This window comes from Rhopalosiphum padi, chromosome 4, assembly GCF_020882245.1.
Source record: "Rhopalosiphum padi isolate XX-2018 chromosome 4, ASM2088224v1, whole genome shotgun sequence".
Classification (NCBI taxonomy): Eukaryota; Metazoa; Arthropoda; class Insecta; order Hemiptera; family Aphididae; genus Rhopalosiphum; species Rhopalosiphum padi.
The window spans coordinates 17,445,893-17,470,498 of NC_083600.1; the positions used below are offsets into that span (position 1 = coordinate 17,445,893).

Genomic DNA, 24,606 nt, shown 5'->3' on the forward strand with positions numbered 1-24,606 from the left:
TAATAATGAGTGTTTATATTCATGAGTAATTTATTTATTAAAATGAAAAAAAATATTTGACTTATTCTAGATTTTATATTAATATTATATTTATTGTAGCTTCTGATATATTATTATATTAATATAATGCTATTATGAGTTTACAATTACTTTACACTTATTCATTCCTTGTGAGGTTTTAGGTTATTAAAAAATTAAATAGGTATATATTTTTTTTTATATAAATCTTTATATTTAACTGATAATTAAAGTATTAAATTGGTGCATAATATAAAATCACATTTATAGAATTTACTATTTTATTAATAAAATATCTATTAATTTTTAACAATTGTTATCATTTCAGTATTAAAGTATGATCAATTGATTAGTAGTATACATTTTATTATTTTTAACATCGTATATTAATTATATTCATATTTTATATAATTTATTTATATTTTTATTTTTGTTCTTATTTAATTATTATAATATGCTTATGTACCCATAACCCCTTATATTTTAATTCGATTTTTACTAAAAATTAATTATACTAGTAAAATGGTTAAAAATTAATTTGAAAAATGTATTAATAAACAACTTTTTTAATACCACAAGATAAAAAGACAAATCTTAAATAATTATTAAAATGTTAATTGATCATAGTATATATATTTTTTATTTATTTATTTATATAATAAAATATATATCTGTTTAACAATAACAATATTAAAATCAAAAACTTAGTCATAAAATGCATTATTATAATATTAAATAACTATTAATGAATTGGCAAAAGTATGATTGTATGAAGAAATCAATGCTGACCTACCCACTACTATTATTAAATATTTATACTAATAATACTACACTATTTTTTCAGATCAAAATAATTTCAAATGTCTGTAATATACATACAATTAGTTATATATTTTATTATTTTTGTCTACATTTTTATTTATAATCATCATATATTATTTTATAAAATGTCAAAAAAAAAAATAATAAATAAATAAGATTGCATGCATCATAAAATAAAATACTGAAGTGTTTTTATTCAGTATATAATTTTGAATATTTTGATTTATAAATAAATAAATAAGTTGAATCATAGAATATAATATCTGATGTGAACTTCAAAGAAAAATATTTCTAATGTTTATGATCATAGATTAAAATTTAAAATATAATAAAAGGGTGGGCAAGTGGGTATCGCTCTGCTGTATAGATGAGATGGAGAGTAGGACACTATAATGGATGTGTTAATTATGAATGCAATGACAGGTATTATTGTATACGAAAGACGATTCTGAACGGAAATGAGTTGTCAGTCCAGGTAAAAAATTAAATTTCATACTCTCATAAAAATTTTTGTATATTGACGCTAGAATTTTTTTTGACTGTACTTGAAAGAAAACTTATAAATAAATCTTGTATTGGGTTTTTTAACCTTAGGTATAAATCACAAAAATTTTACGAATTTTAAACTTAAAAATTCCTTGCACATTTTCGCGATTTTGATATATTTCGTAAACATTTGAACTTTAAATGCTTATAAACAAAAAATTGTGAGTAACGATTTTTTATTTTTTTTATTTTTTACTACGATAAGTACAATATATAATAAACCTTGTATTAAATTTTAAAGAATTTTTGAAAGGCCATACTTTTTTTTTATCGGCATTTCAAGAAAAAATATTTAGAAAAATCTAAAATTTTAATTTTCTAAAAATAAAATATTTTGAAAATTTCATCGTAAATAGATAACGCTAATATAAACATTTGGAGAAAATTTCAAGAATCTATTTATAATGATTCATTTTTGAGTTAAAGCAAAATAAAAAAACCGATTTTGTCAAAAAGTGGTTATGCTCGTTCAAAGAGGGGCTGAAGTCAAAACTCAAAGCATTATTTCTACTCCAAAACGTGATGACAGACACATAAATCAAAAAAAAACATACATTATTGTAACCTAAGTTTAAACAGATAAAAATTTTTCAATGTTTTGTAATTTATCATTTTACTATTATATTTTTGTTTGAAAGCAAGATAAATAGAAGGGCATGCGTTTAGAGGTTATTTAAATAAAGTTAAACATTTTATTTTTATAATTAGGTTTAGATTTAAGTAGTTTAATTTATTTTTATACATATTATTACAAATAATACAAATCACCTTATAAATTGGTCAAAGTTTCCCCCGTTGTTAAGTAAACATGATTGTAAGCGGCGCTTGATTTCGTCTTGAGAAGCTGCCGTTATTTGTTCCTAGGTCAGTCTTGTGCATGCTTCGGTGATATTTTGTTTTAAATGCCGAAGGTTAATTGGTGGGTTTATTTTAACATAAACTACAGTTTTTAAATGACCCAAAAGAAAAAAAATCAAGTGGTGTCAAATCTGGTGAATGCGCTGCAGTCAAGCTATCGGCGGCATCGGCCTATGCCCTATTTGTTCCCATCCAATTATCTCCAAACTTATCGTTAAGGTATTGCCTTGAATTGTCTAACAACAATACTATTATGTGCTGAAGCATCATCTTGTTGAAAAAACAAGTTTTTCCAAATATTTAATGGTACATTTTCCAACATTGGTGGTAAATGATTAGATAGAAAATTCAAATATCTTCTTCCATTTAGAGTTCCGTTATAAAAGTAAGGCCCCTATTATTATGGAATCTCCTAATATTCCACAACACACATTTGTTCCCCATACTGTTTGGAAATTAGTTTTAAGTGGCCAATGTGGATTATTAATTGCCCAAAAACGTTTATTTTGTTTATTTATAACGCCATTATTGATAAATTTTCTTTCATCTGTCCAAAGGATATACAGGGTGGGGCGAAATAGACAGTGCATTTTTGAAACGCTATTAAAAAAAACTACGTAGCTTTCAGAAATTATATTTATTTAATTTTCTTCAGTACCTACATCATGCCGTTTTATGTATCAAGTTTTTAAAATTGCATCAGAAAGATGACGGGCGCCAGCAGATCAGGTGATGAATGCGATTTTTGAAGCTTTCGGCTGCATTTTGACACATTTCGACTAGTATAGTCGAAATGGTATAGCGCCAATTTCCTCCCTAATTCGCTCTTTGAGTTCTTCCAAGGTGTGAGGCCGATGTTTAAAAATATTTTCCTTCAGGTAGTTTTATTTTTATTTTTGTGTCTGTCATCACGTTTTGGAGTAGTAATAGTGCTTTGATTTTTGACTTCAGCCCCTCTTTAAAAAGGAAATTGATTTTAGTTGGTACTTTGAGGGGTCAAAAGTAAAAATTTCCAGTTGTTTTAAAAACCACCGGGAAAAACCCTAAAAAAATAGCGGAAAAATTTTTACCAAATGTTTATATTATCTATTTACGATTGAATTTTAAGAATATTGTGACTTTTTTTAGGCTATTTATAGATAATTGAAATTTTTTGATTTTTCTAAGTTTTTTTTTTGAAATGTCGATAAAAAAAATTTGGCATTCCAAAAAATCATTAAAATTTAATACAAGATTTATTATAAGTTGTAAGTATACTTATCACAGTAAAAAAAAAATTAAAAATTGTTATGTAGTCACAATTTTTGTTTATAATAGCGTTTAAAATTCAAATGTTTACAAAATATGTTAAAATCGCGAAAATGTGCAAGGAATTTGAAATTGAAAATTCATAATAAAAGTTTTGGGATTTATACCTACTGTTAAAAAACTCAATACAAGGTTCTCTTTAAGTTTTCCTTCAAATAACTGTAAAAAAAAACTCCAGTGTCAATATAGAAACAATTTTATGAGTGTATATGAAATTTAAGCTTTTACGAAATCGCCGTAAAATAACGATATTTCCTAAAACGGCTAAAACGATATAAGATATTTGTTGTTATTCAAAAAGTATAAGTCGTAGAAACTTGAAACTTTCACCAGTTCTCGAGTTTGACATTTTCTTTACACATAATTTTCTTTTCAAAATATTTCATTAATTGTTATGTTAGTTATACCTATATAAGCGTTTGAAATATTCGATTTTTAACCTTGCCGTAAGGAATTATGCAACCCGTCCTAAATCCTACTTGAAAAATAAATTGGGTACTGGTATCAAAAAAAAAAAATATATTACAATTTAATAATATTTATATATTTAATTATATACAATATATAATATTGTAATATATCTTAGACTGACAAATCATGTCCATTCAGAATCGTTTTTCGTATGCAATGATAAGAGATAATTGCATTCAAATTTAACATATCCATTATAGTGACCAACTTGACATCTATTCTAATGCACAGCAAAGCGGTATCCACTTGCCTACTTTTTTTTTTTTAGCATAAATATTATTATTAAAAACTTTTTATCGCACTAAATCCCAGGCGTGGATTCAGAATATATTTACGGGGGGGGGGGGTGGCAATACCATTTGCATATCCATAGGCGCAACTAGAGGGGGGGCTTATTGGGTGGGCTTAGCTCACCTAGTCTTATATGTTAGTGTTAATAATTAATACTAGTGGTGTAGGGGCAAAGCCTTCACGGGTTGCTGATATCAATTTAGCCTACCCAGAAATAGAGCTCTAGTCGTACCTATTATGTGCATATCGTAATTTATCGGCTGCCAAAAACAGACATCCTTTAATTTACCTGTGTCCTGTATGGTAGAGTCTAGGAAGTATTTCCCTTTCTCCCCCCTTGAATCCGCGCTTGCTAAAGACAATACCTGATACCCATCCATTTTAGTTTATCTCAAACAAACCTATTTCGGCATGCTACTGGTTGAATTACTTGAATTTATTATTAATAAGTATTTAATTATTATTTTTCAAAAATCTATGCAGACATGCAGTATTCACTATAATGTAATATTTTGTGATATTGTGATCTATCGAGCTATTGAATTTTATCAATACTGAATCTATTAAAATTTTATTTTTTTTTATTTGTAGCAAAGTAATGTTTATTTAGTCGAAATAGTCAATGGACAATGACGACTATCATTATACTGTATTATAGCTTATCTTATCATTTATAGAGACAATACTTTATATATAATATATATGTAGCCATGTAGGCTCAACTAAAAGTCAAAAGGGCTATGCTTCCACTGCGAGTTTGTGTTTAAAATGTTATCAGATATTATTATCGTTGTTATTAAGTTATCATTTCAAAAATGACTAATGAAATTATTATCGCTACGGACGCTACGGGTTTAGTTCACCGCGTATGGCGTAGGTATACATAGTACAAAGTAAAGACCTGCATGGGCTGGGCCGGACATTTTTTTGGACAAAAATTAACGAGCCGGACCAGACCGGGGTTCTATGAAAAATGGAGAATTGTTTTTCAAATTTAATTATAATATATATTATTTAATTTTTTATTCAAAGGACTTAATATATAAATAATAAAGTTATATTTAATATTGAAAATTTTTTATATATCAATATTATATAAAATGTTTTTATTATAAATATGTTGTTATAACTTATAAGTAAATTATAGTAATTGTTTATGAATACAATATTTAAAAAAAAACATAAAAAAATTACCTATCCGGGCCGGGCTTACTTAAAAAAATTATCGGCCCGTGCAGACCTCTAGTACATAGTACGTACCTATATCATTCATTTATCTGAAATCTAAAATAGACACTCACGGGGTTGTTGAAAATGTGTGAAAATGTATTTGTTACATCCGTTATAGGAATGGCTAAATGGCCAGATGACCTAACACTTATGCCAGTTTATAGAAATATTTAGACATTTAGACATTTCTACGCCACTGTAAAAATGTATTGTATTTAACTTACTGTACAATCTATAAAAATGTAGATTACTATAGTCTATTGAATACTATTCGGTATCTTAGTAACCATAATCATAATATAAATATACATATACGACCTAATTAACAATAATAATGAGTTATATTATCATTTTATGTGGCACCCTGAAATCTGAATACGTGCTTGATGATATTAATATGCTTTTATTTATATTTTATTTACAGTGAAACCTCTAAATACCAGACTAGGTCGCTGAATTTTTGTCCGCTATTTAGAGGGAGAAATATAATATTAGAGAAATAAAAAATTGAAATTATAATTATAAAAAATTGATTTATTTATTTTTATTATTTTTATGTATTTTCAAAAATGCAAAGGTAAAAAGATAAAAAAAAATTGATAATATAAAAATTAAAGATAACATAAATTTAAAAAATCAGTTACTTAAGATTGTTTCGTATTTCGACGCGCATTTTCTAATTCCACAAAGTTAACGATAGAAACAAAAATGCCAAAAATATGTCTGTTATTTAGATAGAGGTTTTTTTTATAGAAAAGTAGTGAAAATGTCCCTGTTCCCCAAAAAGTGTCCGCTATTTAGAGGTGTCCATTAAGAGAGGTTTCACTGTATTTATATTATTAATATGAAGATTGATGACTAGGTATACAACGGAGAGTATGTAAAACCCTCCAACATATATAATTAAAAATCCCCTTTAAAAATATTGTAGAGGTATAATATGTGTATTATATGTACCTGGAACTGGTTGAATTATTGAATAATATAACGACTAACTAAAACAATTTTTTTTTAATTGCAGTTGTCAACAATTCATTGAAAATATTGACGTCCACTCAAGGGCGTTTTTGAGTTGTGACTATGGGGAGGGCCGAGGAGGCGAAATTAATTTTTCTTCTTTACAAACTAAAAATAATTTACAGTTGATTATCTAAAATTATCAATAAAATTCTTATTATGTTTAGTATGATATCATTACGAATTACGATGACCTTTTGGCGTCGAGGACTGGATGTTTAAGTGGATTAGAATAAATATATCTGCAGTGCCGACTTAGCAGTTTCCGGTTACAGTCCAAGCGTATGATATCGGCGATGACCGAATACAGACGTTGATGGATAACACTTTGCTTTTGAATATCAGACAGGTATAAATTCACAAGTATAAATTGTATTATTCTATTTGTGTTATATTTTGATTAAATAATTTATCCAGGCTCTAGGCAACAACTTTGGCCGAAAGAGACTCTGTGCTCTATATATTTGTTTGTGTACTCGTATAGCCGTATAGGTAGTATATACTAATATTTTCGATTTTATTTATTTTACATTTTATTTATTTTCTGTATCATTATCATTGTCCGCCACGCTCTAATTAGCAGAGACTTCGATATCGATATATATTTGTCTCAGACCATTATGCATAAAATATAAATACATGCACTAGGTTATAATTAATTTCAACATTTGCACATTCCCGGACTGTGTTTCGTCAATATTAGGCTTGTTTACATAATAATATATGGTCACGTACTATACGCGTGCTTTTCAGAATTAAACACAGATATAAAATGATAAATAAGTATAATATATATCAGCTTTATTGAATCGAAATACTAATATGAATTATACCCTGCCACTCGTATAATGGCCACCAGGACAATTCATGTCCTTTGCTGTGGATCCGTACATATGCGATATGCATAAATAGCCGGTTTAGTTTCTCGTACTTTTCTTTTCGTCATTGAGTAAGATGAAGAGAGTTGAATGAAAATTATGTTGTTTAGGCTGTACTAATAAGATGTAAGGCGCAATATTTGTATACTTTTTAATTGCCATTGCTGCGGACAGCATCCAGGGGCGCCAATTCAATTTTAAAATAGGACTGCCAAATTATTAAGCAGGCCAAATTTGTCTACCATAACAGAACAAAGTAAAAATATTGAAATTTATTACTGTCTTAAAAAATAGGGCGCGCGACATTCTTTATACATTTTAGCCTATTTATAGAAGTCTCACAACCAGCCTACACACTCTTACTTTGAATCTTAATTATACTGACATTATCTATAAATATAATTCATACATTTAACTTAAGCACCTCAATTTATAATGAATAATTACGGCTATTATCATTTATTATTCAAATCAAATTTTTGATTACCTATACAAATAAAGCTGTAAGCAAAATATTATAAAAAAAATCAATGTAAGCTATTAGCATGCAGTTATTTGTATCATTAAATTATTTGAAGTTTGAAATTAAGAGTTTATAAATAATTAGCAAAATGAATAACGTAAGATTGATTTTTACAAATTTATATTTATATCATAATCTTAAGAAGCTAATAAAACATATAAATATAATTTTTAATTTTGATCCATTGATTATAATCTTACAACTGTCAAGAAATGTTAACTACAATAAAGATTAAAACAATATATTATTTATAAAATATTTTTCAAAAATTATTATAATAGTTTATTTATTACATTTTAGCTATACAGTATACAATTAAGGCAAGCCAATATGTTATAGGCAAAAATAGGGCCACCAATGTATACCCTGCGATACCCCAAATGGCATCTTTGACAGCATCACTATATCTACGCTGATGTCTTTTTAACATAGCATATTATTATAGACATATAGGCTAATATTTTTGTTGTTCTACACATGTGCTACCTTGGATAGCCTATCTAGAAGTTAAAAATTTATATTTAGTACCTAACAATATTGTTAGTCACAATTTTTTTTTAAATCTCATTTTTTATTTTTACTCATACTCGGTTAACTCAAATGTGAATATGTGATTAAAAAATCATTTGTGTACGCAAGCGTTTTACCAAGATATTTTTTTTTTTTAATATACTAATGCACTTTAAGTATTGGACATATTTTTTAACGTACGAAACGCAACTATACAACAATTTATATGTATAAATATTTGTAAATTTATAATATATAATTTGGTATTATTGGAAAACTTAACTCGGCAATAAATATTATTTAACTTGTCCCAATCCATTACCCAGTGAAACCTCCCTTAACGGACACCTCTAAATAGTGGACATTTTTTGAGGAACGAGGACATTTTCACTACTTTTCTATAGGAAAACCTCTGAACACCGGACATTCTAAATAACCGACACTTATGGCATTTTAAATTTTGATTTTAATCATTTCTATCGTAAATTTGAGGAATTAGAAAGTGCATTATAACATACAAAATGACTTCGTGTCAAAATATAAAACAATCTAAAGTAACTGATTTTTTTAATATATGTTAGTTTTAATTTTTATATTATCAATTTTTTTTATCTTTTTATCTTCTCATTTTTAAAAATACGAGTACATAAAAATAAGTTAAATGTATTATGTACCTGTGCATATTGTATATATTTTTGTATAGGTATAGGTACGTAAAGATATTATTTATATATAAATAACTAAATAAATAAAACATTTTTTAATTATAATTTCAATTTTTTATTTCTCTAATATTATATTTCTCCCTCTAAATACCGGACACCTCCAAAAAGCGGACAAAATTTCAGTGACCGAGAGTGTCTGGTATTTAGAGGTTTCATTGTATTATTATCTACATAAAATAAGTGAAAGAACAAGGATATTTTATATTACTCATTGACAAAGAATTTTTTATCGTAGAATATCAAGTTATTTATTGTAATAAACAGGAAATACTATTAATATACGTTAAAATATGTAAGTACAAATAAAAAATAAAATATATATTTGTAGTATTTTTTTTCACAGTTAGAATAAAGTTATTACATTATTTTATTAGATAATTTAAATTATAATATTATCATGAAATAATTTGACAAAATACAGTAGAATCCGCTTATTTAGGACACCACATAAAGGGGACAACCGCTTAATAGGGACAGATTGGATAATTTCGAACAAATGTATCGGTTTATTAGTTATTCGGTTAATCGGGACAGTCGGATAATAGGGACAAATAGGTCACCGCCAAATATATCCCAATTAAGCTGATTCTACTGTATTAAAAAGTTACTCTAATGTTTTTTGTAACACATCTTTCAAATAATTGTAATTTCCTACGGTAATTTTAGATTCACAGAAGGATGAAACCGGCTTCATACAATATTCATCTGTAAAATAAATGGAGATTATAGGTGTTTTCATTATGCACCATAAAATTATCTTACCTACATAAAATAATTTAAATTCTAAACTAAAAGACTAAAAATATCAAATGCTTAACACATAACATATCTTGGACTTACTAATTTACATTCATTCCCTGGGATTACCTGTTATAGTGTTATTGTTACGCCCTTTAATTCCAGTGTAAAACTATAAAAGGTATGTCTATGGTGGGTACCTATTCTCACCGGGTACAACACGATTGTGAATGTTCTACTTTTTTTTATGACACTATAGCCTTTTTATTTAGTCGATATTCATGTTGAAGTATTTAAATTTTTGATTAATAAATATGTCGTTCTTAACGACTGAACGGAATCGAGCTAATTAGTGTGAGGTTGAGTAGATAATCGTCGATAATCGTCGCGCGGCCAAAGGTTACTACCGTGGCGATGCCTTGAATTGTGGTTAGGTGTTTATATAACCATGCACTACAAAGCGTAAGAGCTTAAAAAACTAAAACTTATTTTTCACTAAAGGGTTAGTTTTTTGCGGCTAGTAAATAATAAAGGCAATAACTGAAATAAAAATTGCGTCGATAGGTAGAAATTACGAAAAATTCCGACGGATTTAACGACACTAGCTTACACATAATACGGAGGCTATAAACGTGTGTGAACGGTTTCGCTGTCCGCCCGTGACTATTTGTAAATATTAAATAAGATTCTCGTGGATTTTATAATAATTGCAATTTTTTAATGTTGATTCAATTTTAGATTTATCTTCTTTGGACATAGGATAGTGTACATTGTTTTTAGAATTTATTATTGTCAAAGTGTGTGCTTGTTTGTTTTAACTGAAATTACTGCGTTTGTTGTAGGATGGGGCTTAATGGGCTTAAAAACTGTTCATTGTACGTTCTATGAAAGCTCTTTGGCCCATTGGAAGTTTTAAAAATTTGTACAAACAATATTAAAATTATATAAATACAATTGACTAATACAAAATCTGGCAACGCCACACGAAAAAAGACAGGTAAGAACGTTCACAATTGTGTTATGAGAAAAGGTTCGTTTTCCAGGGTACCATTCGCAATTGAATATCACTCATTCTCACCAAACGCATTTTTGTTTTTACGTAACATTATAGATAACTGATGTTTAATTGGGTGTTGACTAATATTGTTCTCAATGACTATTTTCGGTATTTTAAAAATGTATCAGTTCCCCTCTCATAGTCACATACCTATTTTATTATTATGTATTAAATATACGATATAAGGTACTTATCGGTTATCGAAACTACGTTTCTTTACGCAGCATAATTTTAAAAAATGAATTAAAAATTATTAAAACTATTATAAAAACTAGGAATAAGATTCAAAAATAGAAATGAATAATTAACTTGAGGAGGAAAATGTTCAGTACCGATTATAATATCAACCCGTAAAATAAGCAAATGCATATTTAGGGAGGGGCGAAGGAGGGCAATCGCGTTGGGTGCTAAATATATGTACGTAATTTTAGGGGCGAATGTAAGTTTCCACACGAAAACAAATTATAACAAACACCAAGGCTGGGCAAAGAAAAGTAACTTAACTTAATTTAAAGTTAAAATTTTCTAATTTTCAAAATAAAAAATTTCAGACACATAATAATGTTTATATAAATTGTTTATAATTTTAACTTTTAATTCGTTAATGCTCAGCCTTGCCAAACACAAACTTCCTTCCCACTTTATTCAGACTTAGGACTGACAACTTAAACGTAGTTGGTGTAGTTAAAATTTGTTTTGTTATTATATTGCATAAAAAAAAGTCCAATTCAATTTTTAATTGAATCTAGTCCGTATAATATATAATAAAAATTAATAATATAATGTGTTAATGTGTATAATATTTGTATTTGTATAAAATAAAAATAATAATTGAAAAAATCAAATTTTATTTGGTTTATTGCGAAAACTCAAACACTTCACATAGTCATACTGTGTAATTTCTTTTAAGTTATAATCTGATATTTTATTATTTATATAGTTTTGTTTTTCTTCTGTTTTTTTACTTATTTTTTGAGGTCTATTTAAATCTGATGTTCTTATCTTTATATATGTATTTGTTTGAAACATTTTTAAAACTTCTATTATTTTGAATATATTAGGATGATGATGATAAAAATTTGAATTAAATTCAAAAAAATTGTTTAAATGTTCACTCTGTTAATAATGAACGAGTATACTGAAATCAATAAAATGGACTGGCCATGCTATTTCATATTATCATAGCCAACAGATAATAAAGATAATTGAAGATAGAATATAATGCATTAAATTTTATCGCCACGTGAGAAAATACATATTGGTATATTTTTGTTCTCACAGTATAACTATATCGTAAAGTGTTCTTAGATCAAACAAAATATGATTTTTTCTATTTTTATTATTTATTTTATACCTATACAAATAATGTGTGGATGAAGAAAAACAAAACTATATCAATAATAAAATATCAGATTATAACTTAAAAATAATTACACACAGTATGACTCTATGACTATGTGAAGTGTTAGAGCTTTCGCAATAAACCAAATAAAATTTGATTTTTTCTATTATTATATTATTTTATACCTAAAAAAATTGAATTGGATTTTTTTTATGCAATACAAAAACAAAACAAATTTTAACCACACCAATTTCGTTTAAGTTGTCATTCCTAAGTCTCAATAAAGTTTGTGTTTGGTATAATTTTTTTTCGTGTGGGAACTTACGTACGGGTGTATTTTTTTATTTGTATTAACTTACATATGTACCCGCTTACCTGCTATGTTTCGTGTGGGAACTTACTAAACCCCAATTTTAGACGCGTTTAAGCTAATATCCCATATATTATATAGAGGAGTAACGACAGTCAATAATTTATATGTATATGTATTTATTATATTAGGTTTTATCGCAATACTTATTTATTACATTGTTATTCGTTATTTCGTTAGTAATATTTTATATATTTAATACAATACAAAATATTAATTATATATATCTAAATTGTTTACTACCTATCATTCTTATAGTATTTTTTTATATTACAAAATACAGTACCTACATATTATATTTATATATATACAATTGCAAATATCAAAAAAATTTTTATCAATTTGTACTATTTTATTTTTTGACAAATTATGTTGCATGTTGCTTATGATTATTGTATTTGTTATTTTATTCTTTAATTATTATTATTATTATTATTATTATTATTATTATTATTTACATATTTACCTTCCCTATTTTACGGATTGATATTTATTATGATTATATGTATATAATAATGTGAGGACAACTGGTGCATTTTGCTCTTGGTAGTTTGGGAGGAATTGGTATAAAAAAGGTACTTTAGAAGGCAACTGGTAAACTGGAATACTGGCTGATTCCTGCCAAGATTATTCTAGTTCATAGCCGCAGCCAGTCTTTCTTAGGCCCCGGGTATAACATAACTGACCCAAATTATTATTATTATTTTATATAAATGCTAATTTTTAATATTTTTACAGCATTCAAACAACAAAATCTTATTTTATGATTAATGATGATTTGTTTGTCTTTGAATATAGACTCTATTTAGTTACTATTATAGTATTTATTATTTTTAGTTAATTATATACACATTTATGCATACCCAAGCTTTTAAAATACTCGACGAAATCCTCTGTAATTTCTGTAAACATAATTTACAGTAACTTAATCTTTATTTATATAACATTATAACTATAATTATTTAGATTCAATTTATAATAAATTGAATAAATTGCGCATCAGGTGAAATAATATTTTTTCATTGCTGACCAGTAATTCATTAATGTAATCGTATAGTGAATATTTTGTACAACTACTGATGTTCAAATAATTAATTTTTATACAGTTTTGATATAGTGAGTATGTAGGTAATTCATAAGACGATTATTAAGATAAAACTGCACTACATATATCATTTAAGTATTTTGTATTTTTGGTTATCGTATCTGCGATACAAACTTAATACTTATCCCGTATGTGAAACAGTTATGCACCAGCAGTCTTACACTGAACAGTTTCCTTGTACATACAAAGTGATATCCATTCAAATTCATGTAAAAATACCAAGTATACGTGTCTATCATTAAATGAAAAGTATCAACTAATCGATATGAAAAATTATACGAATTTATAATTAGGAATTTTTCCGTTTTATTTAATAATGCGAAAAACTGCATAAAGCGGAATTTTCGTTTGGTATCATGCTATTCCGCATTAGACAGTTTTCACTGTACTATAATAATTAAAAAAAAAAACATATTTTCAAGAATTTCTACGGTGAAAATGAGATTTTTTCTAATAAATAAATTATATACATATCTATACTAATGACATAACTTACTATACACTGCTTTTACTAAAAAAAACATATAAATATATATGTATATATAATCTATGTATAATTTGTTATATAATGTAATATTATTTTATAAGATCCTACTATAAATGTTTTGACACAGAATAAAAAAATACAAACAAGCTTAAAAATATAAATTTATTGACCAATATTCGAAATCGATAGAAATATATGATTAAATATACGTAGATATTTAATTTTCAAATTGGGATAATCTCAATAAGACAATTAATAACTTAGAGTCAACCTACTATAGAAAGTGAATAATTCTACAGAAATGATAATAATAGTCATAAAAATGTGTGACTATACTACTATAGGCCTAACTCATACCTATAGTTCTCAGTATATAAGTTAGTATATAAATTTGAAGATAATTATCATTAAAAAAGTTATTACACATAAATTTCAAAAATTAAGTAACAAATTCCAATTTATTAAAATAAAGTAATAGTACAAAATACACATACACATATTCTCTAAAAAAAATTTAATAAACATACTAATTAATAAACAATATAATGTACATTAATAATTAAATTATACTATCTAATATTATGATACTTAAATATTGTATTTTTACAAATAATTGTAATATGTAGTATTTTACAACAATCTAATAATAATATTATAATGTGATTTGCGCACTATTATAGTTAATAATAATAAACTTCTTTTTATATTTTATAAGCGAATCATCAACACTTTTCATAATACACCTTTTGAATGTCGTTTGCGCATCATTATTGTTAGAATGATATAAGTAGTAGGTAGTGTATTGGAGTGCGGGTAGTAAACGGCGTATACCCTAGCACCAGTGCTGATTTTGCGTATACCCTGTAAAATTACTAGAGATACGCAGGTTCGCATAACCAGGGGGAGGGGTGTCAGGGTTCAGACCCCCCGAAGTTTTTTCTTGAAATAAGATTGAATAGGTTTAAATGTTTATTATATTTAAAACTTGTATAATATAACATATTTATACCCTAACCCCCCCTCTCAAATATTTTTCTGGCTACGGTCTTGTATACGAATGTACCTATGTCCTATACCCACGTATACCTTCAAAATTAATCAAAAATAATAAACAATAAATAATATATCAAATTTGATGTTATCACTATTAATGGACCTCCTTTAAATATTTGGAATCCAGATAGTTATGTAAAAAGTTGGTTGGCCAAACATAGGTCTGTGATGACACAAGGTTTTACTAATTTATCAATAAATATTATTGGTAAATTAGTAAATACATAAATATAGTTAATCAGTCTTTAAAAAAAAGCCACGTGAGAGATACGACACCTAAATCCTTCCCCCTTTAATTACGCCACTAGTAACAACCTGTTTACATTTTTACGTTGTGTTTAATTCATCAGATAAGACTATAAGAGGATATTTAATTTATAAAAATATTTATGAAATATGAATACTAAATCGATTTTAACATATAATTTTTAATTTTTTATAATAACTAAAAAAAAATGTCGTTGGAAAATATATTACATTTTTACTTAACATAAAAAAATATTAAATTTGTACGAATAAAGATAAAATAAAACTCATTACTCACCACTATTCGCTAAAATAATAGTATAAAAGAAGTAGTTATTATTTATCGTTGCTCTGCTATAAGAATATGGATTCTATAATAACAATTACCAACATGTGGTTTAAAAATGTTTAGTATAAAACCAACAATGGGGAAATTAGAGAAAATCAACTAGAGACAAATTATTAAACAATGTAGTAAGAAGGCAGAATGAATGGATAGATCATATAATACGACATGAAGTACCTACTCATATTATTAAAACCAACAATCGAAGATAAAGTAAAAGAAAAGAATCAAAAGGAAAGCCAAGACTAGAATACATTCAATAATTATTAAGGGACTGAAGATGGGGCTCGCTTGTACAATGAAAATAATAACAGATAATAGAATAGAGGATAGTTGCAAACGAATCTACGTAATGACACTAATATACTTCATATAGAAAGATTGAGAGATTGAAATTCGATAAACCAAAAAGCTTACATTTATTTTAAGTAATTCTAAACACGTTTATAACCACTTTAAAAAAAAATGCAAACCGACTATTTAAATTATATATATATAAAATGTATCATGTATATTATTGTATATACAATAAACGTATTACTAAAAGTAAAAATTACAACTTACATGTGTTAACTAGAAAATAAACACACGATAGTAATTTATTAGTATTATCATATATTATATTAATTTGTTATTATTAAATTATAAAACTTAGTGAATTGTTTGAAAAATTTTCAATAAATTTATAAATTATTCTGTGTAAGACCAACTTTTAAGTTTAATAAATTTTGATAGAAATAAAAACAAAATTTAATTTGCATAGAAATTTTATAGCATATTAATATCTTATTTATTTATCAGTTATTTCTATTATATTATTTACTAGTCAGTTAAACTACTTTATAATATTAATTATTACGAGCACTCAATAGTTTATGAAAACAAAAAGTTAATACTATTTTTAAGCTCTGTCCACTATACGCTAAAACGTCAAAAATTACGAAAGTTTTAAAGTAAAAACAGTTAAATAAAAAGTACTGAATAGGTAAATAAATACTCCAAATCGTTATCACCTATCAAACCACGCTTCAAACTTTATTGGAATTGCCATAAAAAACTAACTAAAGAAAATATTATAATTCTAGTCACAGTGACCTAATTACAATATTTTCGGAAAAGGACACACTCAGCCAAATGTTGACTTCTAATGAACGATACGAGTTTAAAAAGTTTCTATTCTAAAATTTTCAATGGATTAAAAAAAAAATTATTGGTTAAATAAATTTATTAGGAAAACTTTCAAACAAAATTAAATTATTTATCAATATATCAATGAAATACAAAATACAAACAATGATAGATACATACCAGCTAAAAAATAATAAATAAATAATAATTAATAATTATATTTTTACGTACCTAGTAAGCATTTACCATATTATATACAGTTTTTATATTATAATAGACTTCTTTTAATTGCAATAGTTATTAATTTATTATTTTATGATAATGAACTAATAAAATAAAAATAATATATTTTTTACATCTATTCTAAAATATATTGTAATATCCTATGCATTTGGTCTTTTATGTAATCAGAGTAGATATCATTTTATGGGCTTAGAACCAAAAAAATATATCTAAGTATAAAATTTACCAGGAGACAAATTTTAAACTTCAAAACGTAATTTCTGCCTTATATTTTTTTATTTTAAATATTGTTCTGAAAATTGAGATTTGTTAAACCTAAACTTCTTTCCTAGTTATCGAAAAATATTCAAATCATTGTTTTTGCCAAAAAACGAGCATACATACGCTTTTCAAATTCACGTTTATCTAATTCATATAACTAATCAGCGACAATATTTTAAGTTCTCTAACCATCAGGCTCAATATAAATTTGATTTAAAGAAATTTCGTCGAGTTTTTTGAGTCTAACTATACCGAAATTATGTAGAAAAATAATCACAGTTTAGTTTGAAAATGTGTTTATAAAATTACTAAAAGTTTAGATAGTATAGCAATGGTATTCTTAACAAAGTACACTTTGATGAATGCTATAGCTCTGACTTTTTTTAGGTTTTAAGCTTATTTTTTTCAAAAATCAACTCAATCAATACATTTGTTTTCCTTCTAATAGTTTTTTTTTTGTTATTTTTATCTTCAAATGTGACGAAAATTCTGCTTCAAGAGCTTTTTATTTTAAGCTTTATTACTTAGCTTTACGAAAAGCTTATACTTTATTATATTTTCCCTCAAACAATTTGTTCTTATTGGTGATTAACAGAGTTTTAGCTTCAAACCGTTATGCTACAATAATGAATTTGTTAATTCTAAAAACTAAACTAACTTTATTATTGAAGATTTCCAAAACCAATTTAAATATTCACGGATTATAACAAAAATGTTGATAAATTTGTTCATAAAAACCTCTAAGAAGGTATAATAATTATAAAACTATAGACTATAGGTAGTTAAAAAATGTGTCAAAAATATAAAATTTAACACAAATAAAATTAAGCTATACTTATTTAGTTAAATAATTATAGTTAAGTACGTACTATATGTAGCTAAAAAAAAGTTGTTATAACTATTACTTACAAAATAATATATAATGCATTATAAATAGTTATGATTTCAATACACTCATCAGCAAGAAATTAATTTTTAAATGTGACTACTTATCACTCTAATTTATGTGAACAATTTTAATTTGTTTTTATTATATTACAGTTACATTATTACTATTAACATGATTTAAATGTTTAGAGGGAAAATCGTCAATTTTTGTTTAAACAGTTGCATTAGGTATAAATTGGGATTTAATTTTAACTGTTACAAAGTATAAAATTTTTAAAATTAAAACCATAGAATATATCCTTCAATACTAAATCATTCCTCGCTCATTTATTTCGTTAAAAAAAATAAAAACCAATACGTACTTATGTTGTCTGTAAACGAGAAAATTTAATTAATTTTTAATTATATATACATAATATAGTTTTTATAAATAGATTATATAGATAGACTAGCTGACCCGGCAAACGTTGTTTTGCCATATAAATTATTTCTAGGGAATTTGTAGTGTAGAAAAAAATAACCAACTTATTGTAAGTGTATATAGGTAGATCAATTACCCGGCGTTGCCCGGAAACAAATTCAGGCAAATTTGTCATTCGTGACAAATGAAATAAAGCCATGTATTACCATTTACCTTCTTAAATACATAATTATAAGACAATAGGTTAGGATACTAAACTTAAAAAAAACTACGTTTTTTGAAAAGTAATTTTTATTATTTTGGAAAAATACTACATAACTACCGATTAACCAATATGTCTTTATAAACTATATTATTAGTTTTTTCACCAGGGGCATAAATGTATAAGTTTTTTTCTGAGCTTACACGGGAGCAGGCAACATAAAATTGTCCGTGAGTGAAGCATGGATCGCTGATGTCAATTCCTGCAACTTTCATTGTCTGTCCTTGTGCCTTATTAATTGACATAGCAAAACAAAGTTTAACTGGAAATTGGACACGTTTAAATTCGAAGGGGTACTCGTTTGTTATCATTGGTATTCTTGGGATATATACCATTTGACCACTCGCTGAGCCGGTAAGAATTTCAGCTTCAATAAGGTTTTTTTTCAAAGATAATATTTTTAATCTGGTTCCATTGCACAATTTGGGAGCATTTAAATTTCGCATGAGAATAATAGGCGCACCGATTTTTAAATCAAGTTTGTGTGAGGGGAGATCTGATGGATTTAATGAGTTAAGAAATTCAGTCGGGATATCTATAGCTTCATCTTGATTAGTAAGTGTATCTATGGAAATATAGTTTTTTTTATCAGCTTCGAACATGGAAAGAACTTTTTCGTTTATGATGTTGACGATGTCGTTTTTAGGGGCCAAAATTGCACGTTCACGGAGCCATTCATTGGATTTATTGGAAAGATGAGAAATTTCAGGATAAACTTTGTTGATTAAGTTATTTTGATCAAGAACCGAAATTGCAAATGTAGAATTTATGTGTATTATGCTATCCTTATCATTCTGAAAAGTTCAGTCACCAATTTTCAAAAAATGTTGTGAGAAGAGCTCGGCATTATTATCACCACCAAGGTGTACACGCATATTGGTTGTTAATCTCAAAGATGTTATGTAAGACCAAAGATAAGATGACTTTAGACAGGCCTTGATTTCATCACTTTTAGTGCCTTTAGGCACAACTGGCAATATTTGTCTAAAGTCACCAGCAAAAAGAATAACAACTCCGCCCATTGGGCGATCATTATTTTTCAAATCCCTCAGCGTTCTATCAAGTGCCTCAGGACCACCTTTATTCGCCGTTGTTGATTCATCCCAAACAATAAAACGTGTCTCCCTTAATAATTTACCCAAAGATCTTTGTTTCTTCACACTACAAACTGGGCGTTCGTTAGTCTAAAGATCCAAAGGTAATTTGAAAGCGGAATGTGCTGTCTTGCCATTTTGTAATAATGTTGCTGCTATCCCGGAAGGAACGACTGCTAATGAAATTATTCTCTCAAAAAGATCTTTACTTATAAAATATCAATATTCAATATTATGATTTATAACAATTTATAAGACTTCTTATAATTTTTTTATGTGCCGACTTAAGGTTGATGTAAATGTTAGATTAGGGCAAGTGTTCAAGTTGCTCAAAATGACGCCACTGGGCAGACCATTGGTATAGACAACTATAGATGTTTATTGGCTAGTATTATATATTAGAAATTGTTATGAGTTAATTGTAAGTGTGTACTGAAAAACTAACTGTTCAAAATATTTTTTTGTGATTATCTATTATTGATAACATTCATTTACATTTATTTTTTGATTGTATTTTAACTTTAATGATAACCCACCACGACTACACTCTCGGAATTGATAAAAAAAAGACTCATATTTTTAATATAGAGGGCTGATAGGGTTCACTACCCACTGGCCACTAAACCTACTTTTAGAATCTACGCACGCCCATGATTATAAATAAATTATGTTTATATTATGAATTTATGATTAAAGTAAGAAATCTAGATTTTGGGGAAAAAAGTCTTTTAGAACAATTTTTGAGCCCAACTCACTTCGAAATCGCATAATTATTAGAACGATAAAATATATTTTATTTTTTATCTGGTAATTTTAGAAAAGGAATAAGTAAAAATATTAAAATATCACAATAAACACAAATAATACTTACGAATGTTTTCTAAAAATTATAAAAAATAATATGTATACCATCATTATTAAAATATCAATTATTGAATTATGTATAATATGTAATTTACTATATGGAGTTTAATGTGTACATTTTAATAAAAATAAACAAAATAAATATTTACGTACGAAGTGTACCTATAAAATAATAATAATACTAATTAATAAAACAATAACTATATAAACATTGTATACAGCATTTTTAATATTTGAATTTATATATTGAAACTGAATAATTGATAAATTTTTTTCAAATATGATTGTAATAAAAAAAAAATTGCACAGCAATAACATAGTTTGGCGTACATCCACGTTGTTAGTCGCTAAGGCTTTTGGTGTTATGTAGTTTGAAAAAAAACATTCTTGATAGTTGCAAATAGTTGAAATAAATACAAAATAATTTTCACAGTTTTATTGTGATACTAGACATAACATTTAAAAAAATCGACAACATTTCAATAGAACGTTTTCTGAAATATAGTATGAGAAACGAATCATGTTAAAAAGTGTTATAAAACGTAATACAACCCAGTGGCGTATTTAGGGGGGGCCAAGGGGGGCAATTGCCCCGGGCAGCACTTTTTTGGGGGCAGCAAATTTAACTGGGAACTTTTTTTTTAATAGATTGAAATAAAATGATAATAAAAATGTTTGTTATTTTTTAAAAATTAATACTTCATTTGGATTTTTGTTTAACATTACTGAGTTGTCAGTATTAGAAGTAAGACAAAAAGCTGAAGTGTTACAAAAACAATATCCTCAAGATCTGGATATATCGTTTATGAATGAATGTATTCATTTTCGTAGTTACTTAAAAGACTTACCAGAAAGCGTAACAACAAAATCGGTGCTTTATTTATGTAAAGTCTTGAAAGATGATAATTTACATGATATTTACCCATACGTTAATATTGCACTGCGAATGTTTTTGTGTGTTCCTGCGTCAAATACTTCAGCCGAGCGTTCATTTAGTACTCTTAAAAGAGTTAAAACATACCTTAGATCTTCTATGAGTGATAATCGTTTAAACTCTTTGGCGATTCTAAATATTGAATCACAGTTGACAAATTCATTAAACTATGATAAAATAATTGAAGATTTTGCAAGATCAAATGCGCGACGAAAAAAATTAATTGAATGTTTGTAAACATATTATGAGAATAAATTAATAAATTTTACAATTGGCTTTAATTTTTTTGTTATCATGGGTACTACTAAGAAAACCTACGATATTCAACATTCTAGGACACTCGATAGATTTTTATACTACATGATACTATTGATACTATTAGCATATCACATGTATTGTAAGTTTTTTTAGGGTAAGAAAAATTGCTACTATAAAAAAAACTGTGAGAGAAAAAGGGCATTAAAAAAATGTGTACCCGGGGCAGCAAAATTCTAAATACGCCACTGACAACCCTTATGTACGAGTATATAAAAGGAGAACAAGTGTTTTTTATGTTGCAATTGTGTGACGACACTATTTAACTTTTTCCTAATTTTTTTTCACAGAGTGTTATTGTTCCAAATACCCCCCTGAGAGTCACCACGTCACCAAATTTTCATTTTTTATGTGAGGGAAGGGATAGGAGAATTTTTATTTAAAGGTTACGGTTTTTTAGCATGTCAATCGTGACATTTAAATAATTTAACGATTTTATTTTTACAAGGCTGTACCAAATGAGCCTAAACAAGCCTAAATCACTCTTATTATTTTCAATTTCATTTTATTTGTCATTTCAGTTATAAATATCATAGATTAAGTTAAATTATAAAAAATATTATATATTATATGGCTATAGGCCTTAAATAGTTTAATTATAATAAAAAACCAATTTATATACGAATCGATTATTTAACACACGAGCAAAGCCGGGTTATTTAGCTATTATTTTTTATAAACTCAAAAATTACGTACCACGTAATCTATCTAAATAAAATAAAAACAATTAGGTATGAGTAATTCATTTTTATTGTTTAATAGTGACTTGGAATATAATTTATAAAATATACGAGAATAATTAGACATTTAACTTACTCATTTTAGCTATAAAAAAAAAAATAATAATATTTATTCGATAACATAATAACCATTATCTATAATTGTATATTTAATTAGTATATTTATATATTGTAATATCGTACAATATAAAACTACAATTATATTTTATCATAATTTTTTATTGAATAGTTATTAAAAATTATTAACATGTACTTATACGATCGTATGTATCTAATAACTTAATATAGACAATTCTTACATAAACATAAATAAACAAAAATTATTCGATTAAAATATCTTGATTTGAGATTGAGTATAAAACTACATAATCTTATCTACAGCACGTCAGCACTTTAAATTCATAATTGTTAAACAAAACTTTCTCAGATTCTATAACTTTATATTGTAATGAAATTTATTAACAACGATAACTTTGATAGTAATTTATAAAAAAGATCAGAATAATTTAAATTGTTGATACCAAGTATTCGGGTGCCAGCGTTACATCACAAAAACAGCACCCGTTACCTTCAAACAATTTTTTACATCATTACACCAAATAATTATTAAACTCATAAATATTTACCTGTTTGTCCTATAAAAGTAAATAAATAGTTTCTAATTAATAATATAATTTCAAATAGATCTGTTTTCTTTAAACTTATAACTTATAAGCTAGTTTTATTTATTTATTTAATAATTTTTTTTTTTTGGAAATTAAGTTAATGTTCCAATATTCTATTTTTTTATTCAATTTAATTTTAATTATGATTTATTTATAGTTATCAACTAGTCGAACAATTATTAGTGAATTCCACATTTTTAACATTTAATTATCTGTTATTGTTTTTAGAATATTCCCTATAATATGTATGCATAAGCATTAGAATGCAGTCCCAAGGTAAAAAGACGAATTTTTACCATATATACATATACTTATTTACATATAGCTCATAATCTTTCTAATTACGCTAATACGCTATTAATTATTAAAGTATAATAATACATTTCCGCTGGTACTGGGTCTATAATTGTCCAGCCAGTCATCGAATTTCATCGGATATAACTGATGATATACCTAGACACTAACAAAACTTTTGACTTAAAACTCTTTACATGTAAAAATAACTACATAAACACCAGGGGGTTGGTATGTACAAACTGATTTACACCGGTGTTAGTTGTTACATTTTAATGTCGTTATAGGCACGCAACAATATCGAGTGTTGGGATGTGTTAAAACGTACATAGTATATATTATATTGGATTACTAGTGCAAAATAGGTGGTTACAAATCATAACCAATTAAAGAAGCACCGGTAGAATCAAAAGGAATAATTCTTGACTAACGACCACCGGCATGGGATTCGCTTAGGGTCGGTGCCAGACCCCGGGTTTCAACTGGGTTTCACCAGCCCCGCGGAACGTCTCCGTACAATGTTGAGTGTTTTTCAAGTACTGCCAAGACGTACCAG

General features: G+C 26.5%; 2 protein-coding genes across 2 annotated transcripts; one reads left to right on the forward strand and one right to left on the reverse strand.

Moving 5' to 3' along the window:
• Positions 1-19,200: 19,200 nt before the first annotated feature.
• LOC132928763 (ATP-dependent DNA helicase PIF1-like) lies at positions 19,201-20,375 on the reverse strand. The gene is made up of 3 exons (XM_060993629.1): positions 20,314-20,375; positions 20,014-20,269; positions 19,201-19,938 (listed from the first exon to the last, which is right to left on the reverse strand). Exons 1-3 carry the CDS (start codon positions 20,373-20,375, stop codon positions 19,201-19,203), a joined length of 1,056 nt encoding a protein of 351 aa, XP_060849612.1.
• Positions 20,376-21,796: 1,421 nt separating this feature from the next.
• LOC132928766 (uncharacterized) lies at positions 21,797-23,924 on the forward strand (the record flags this gene model as incomplete). The annotated part of the gene is made up of 2 exons (XM_060993630.1): positions 21,797-22,265; positions 23,914-23,924. Coding segments are annotated over 2 exons (480 nt in total), but the record flags the coding sequence as incomplete, so codon positions are not given.
• Positions 23,925-24,606: the final 682 nt, after the last annotated feature.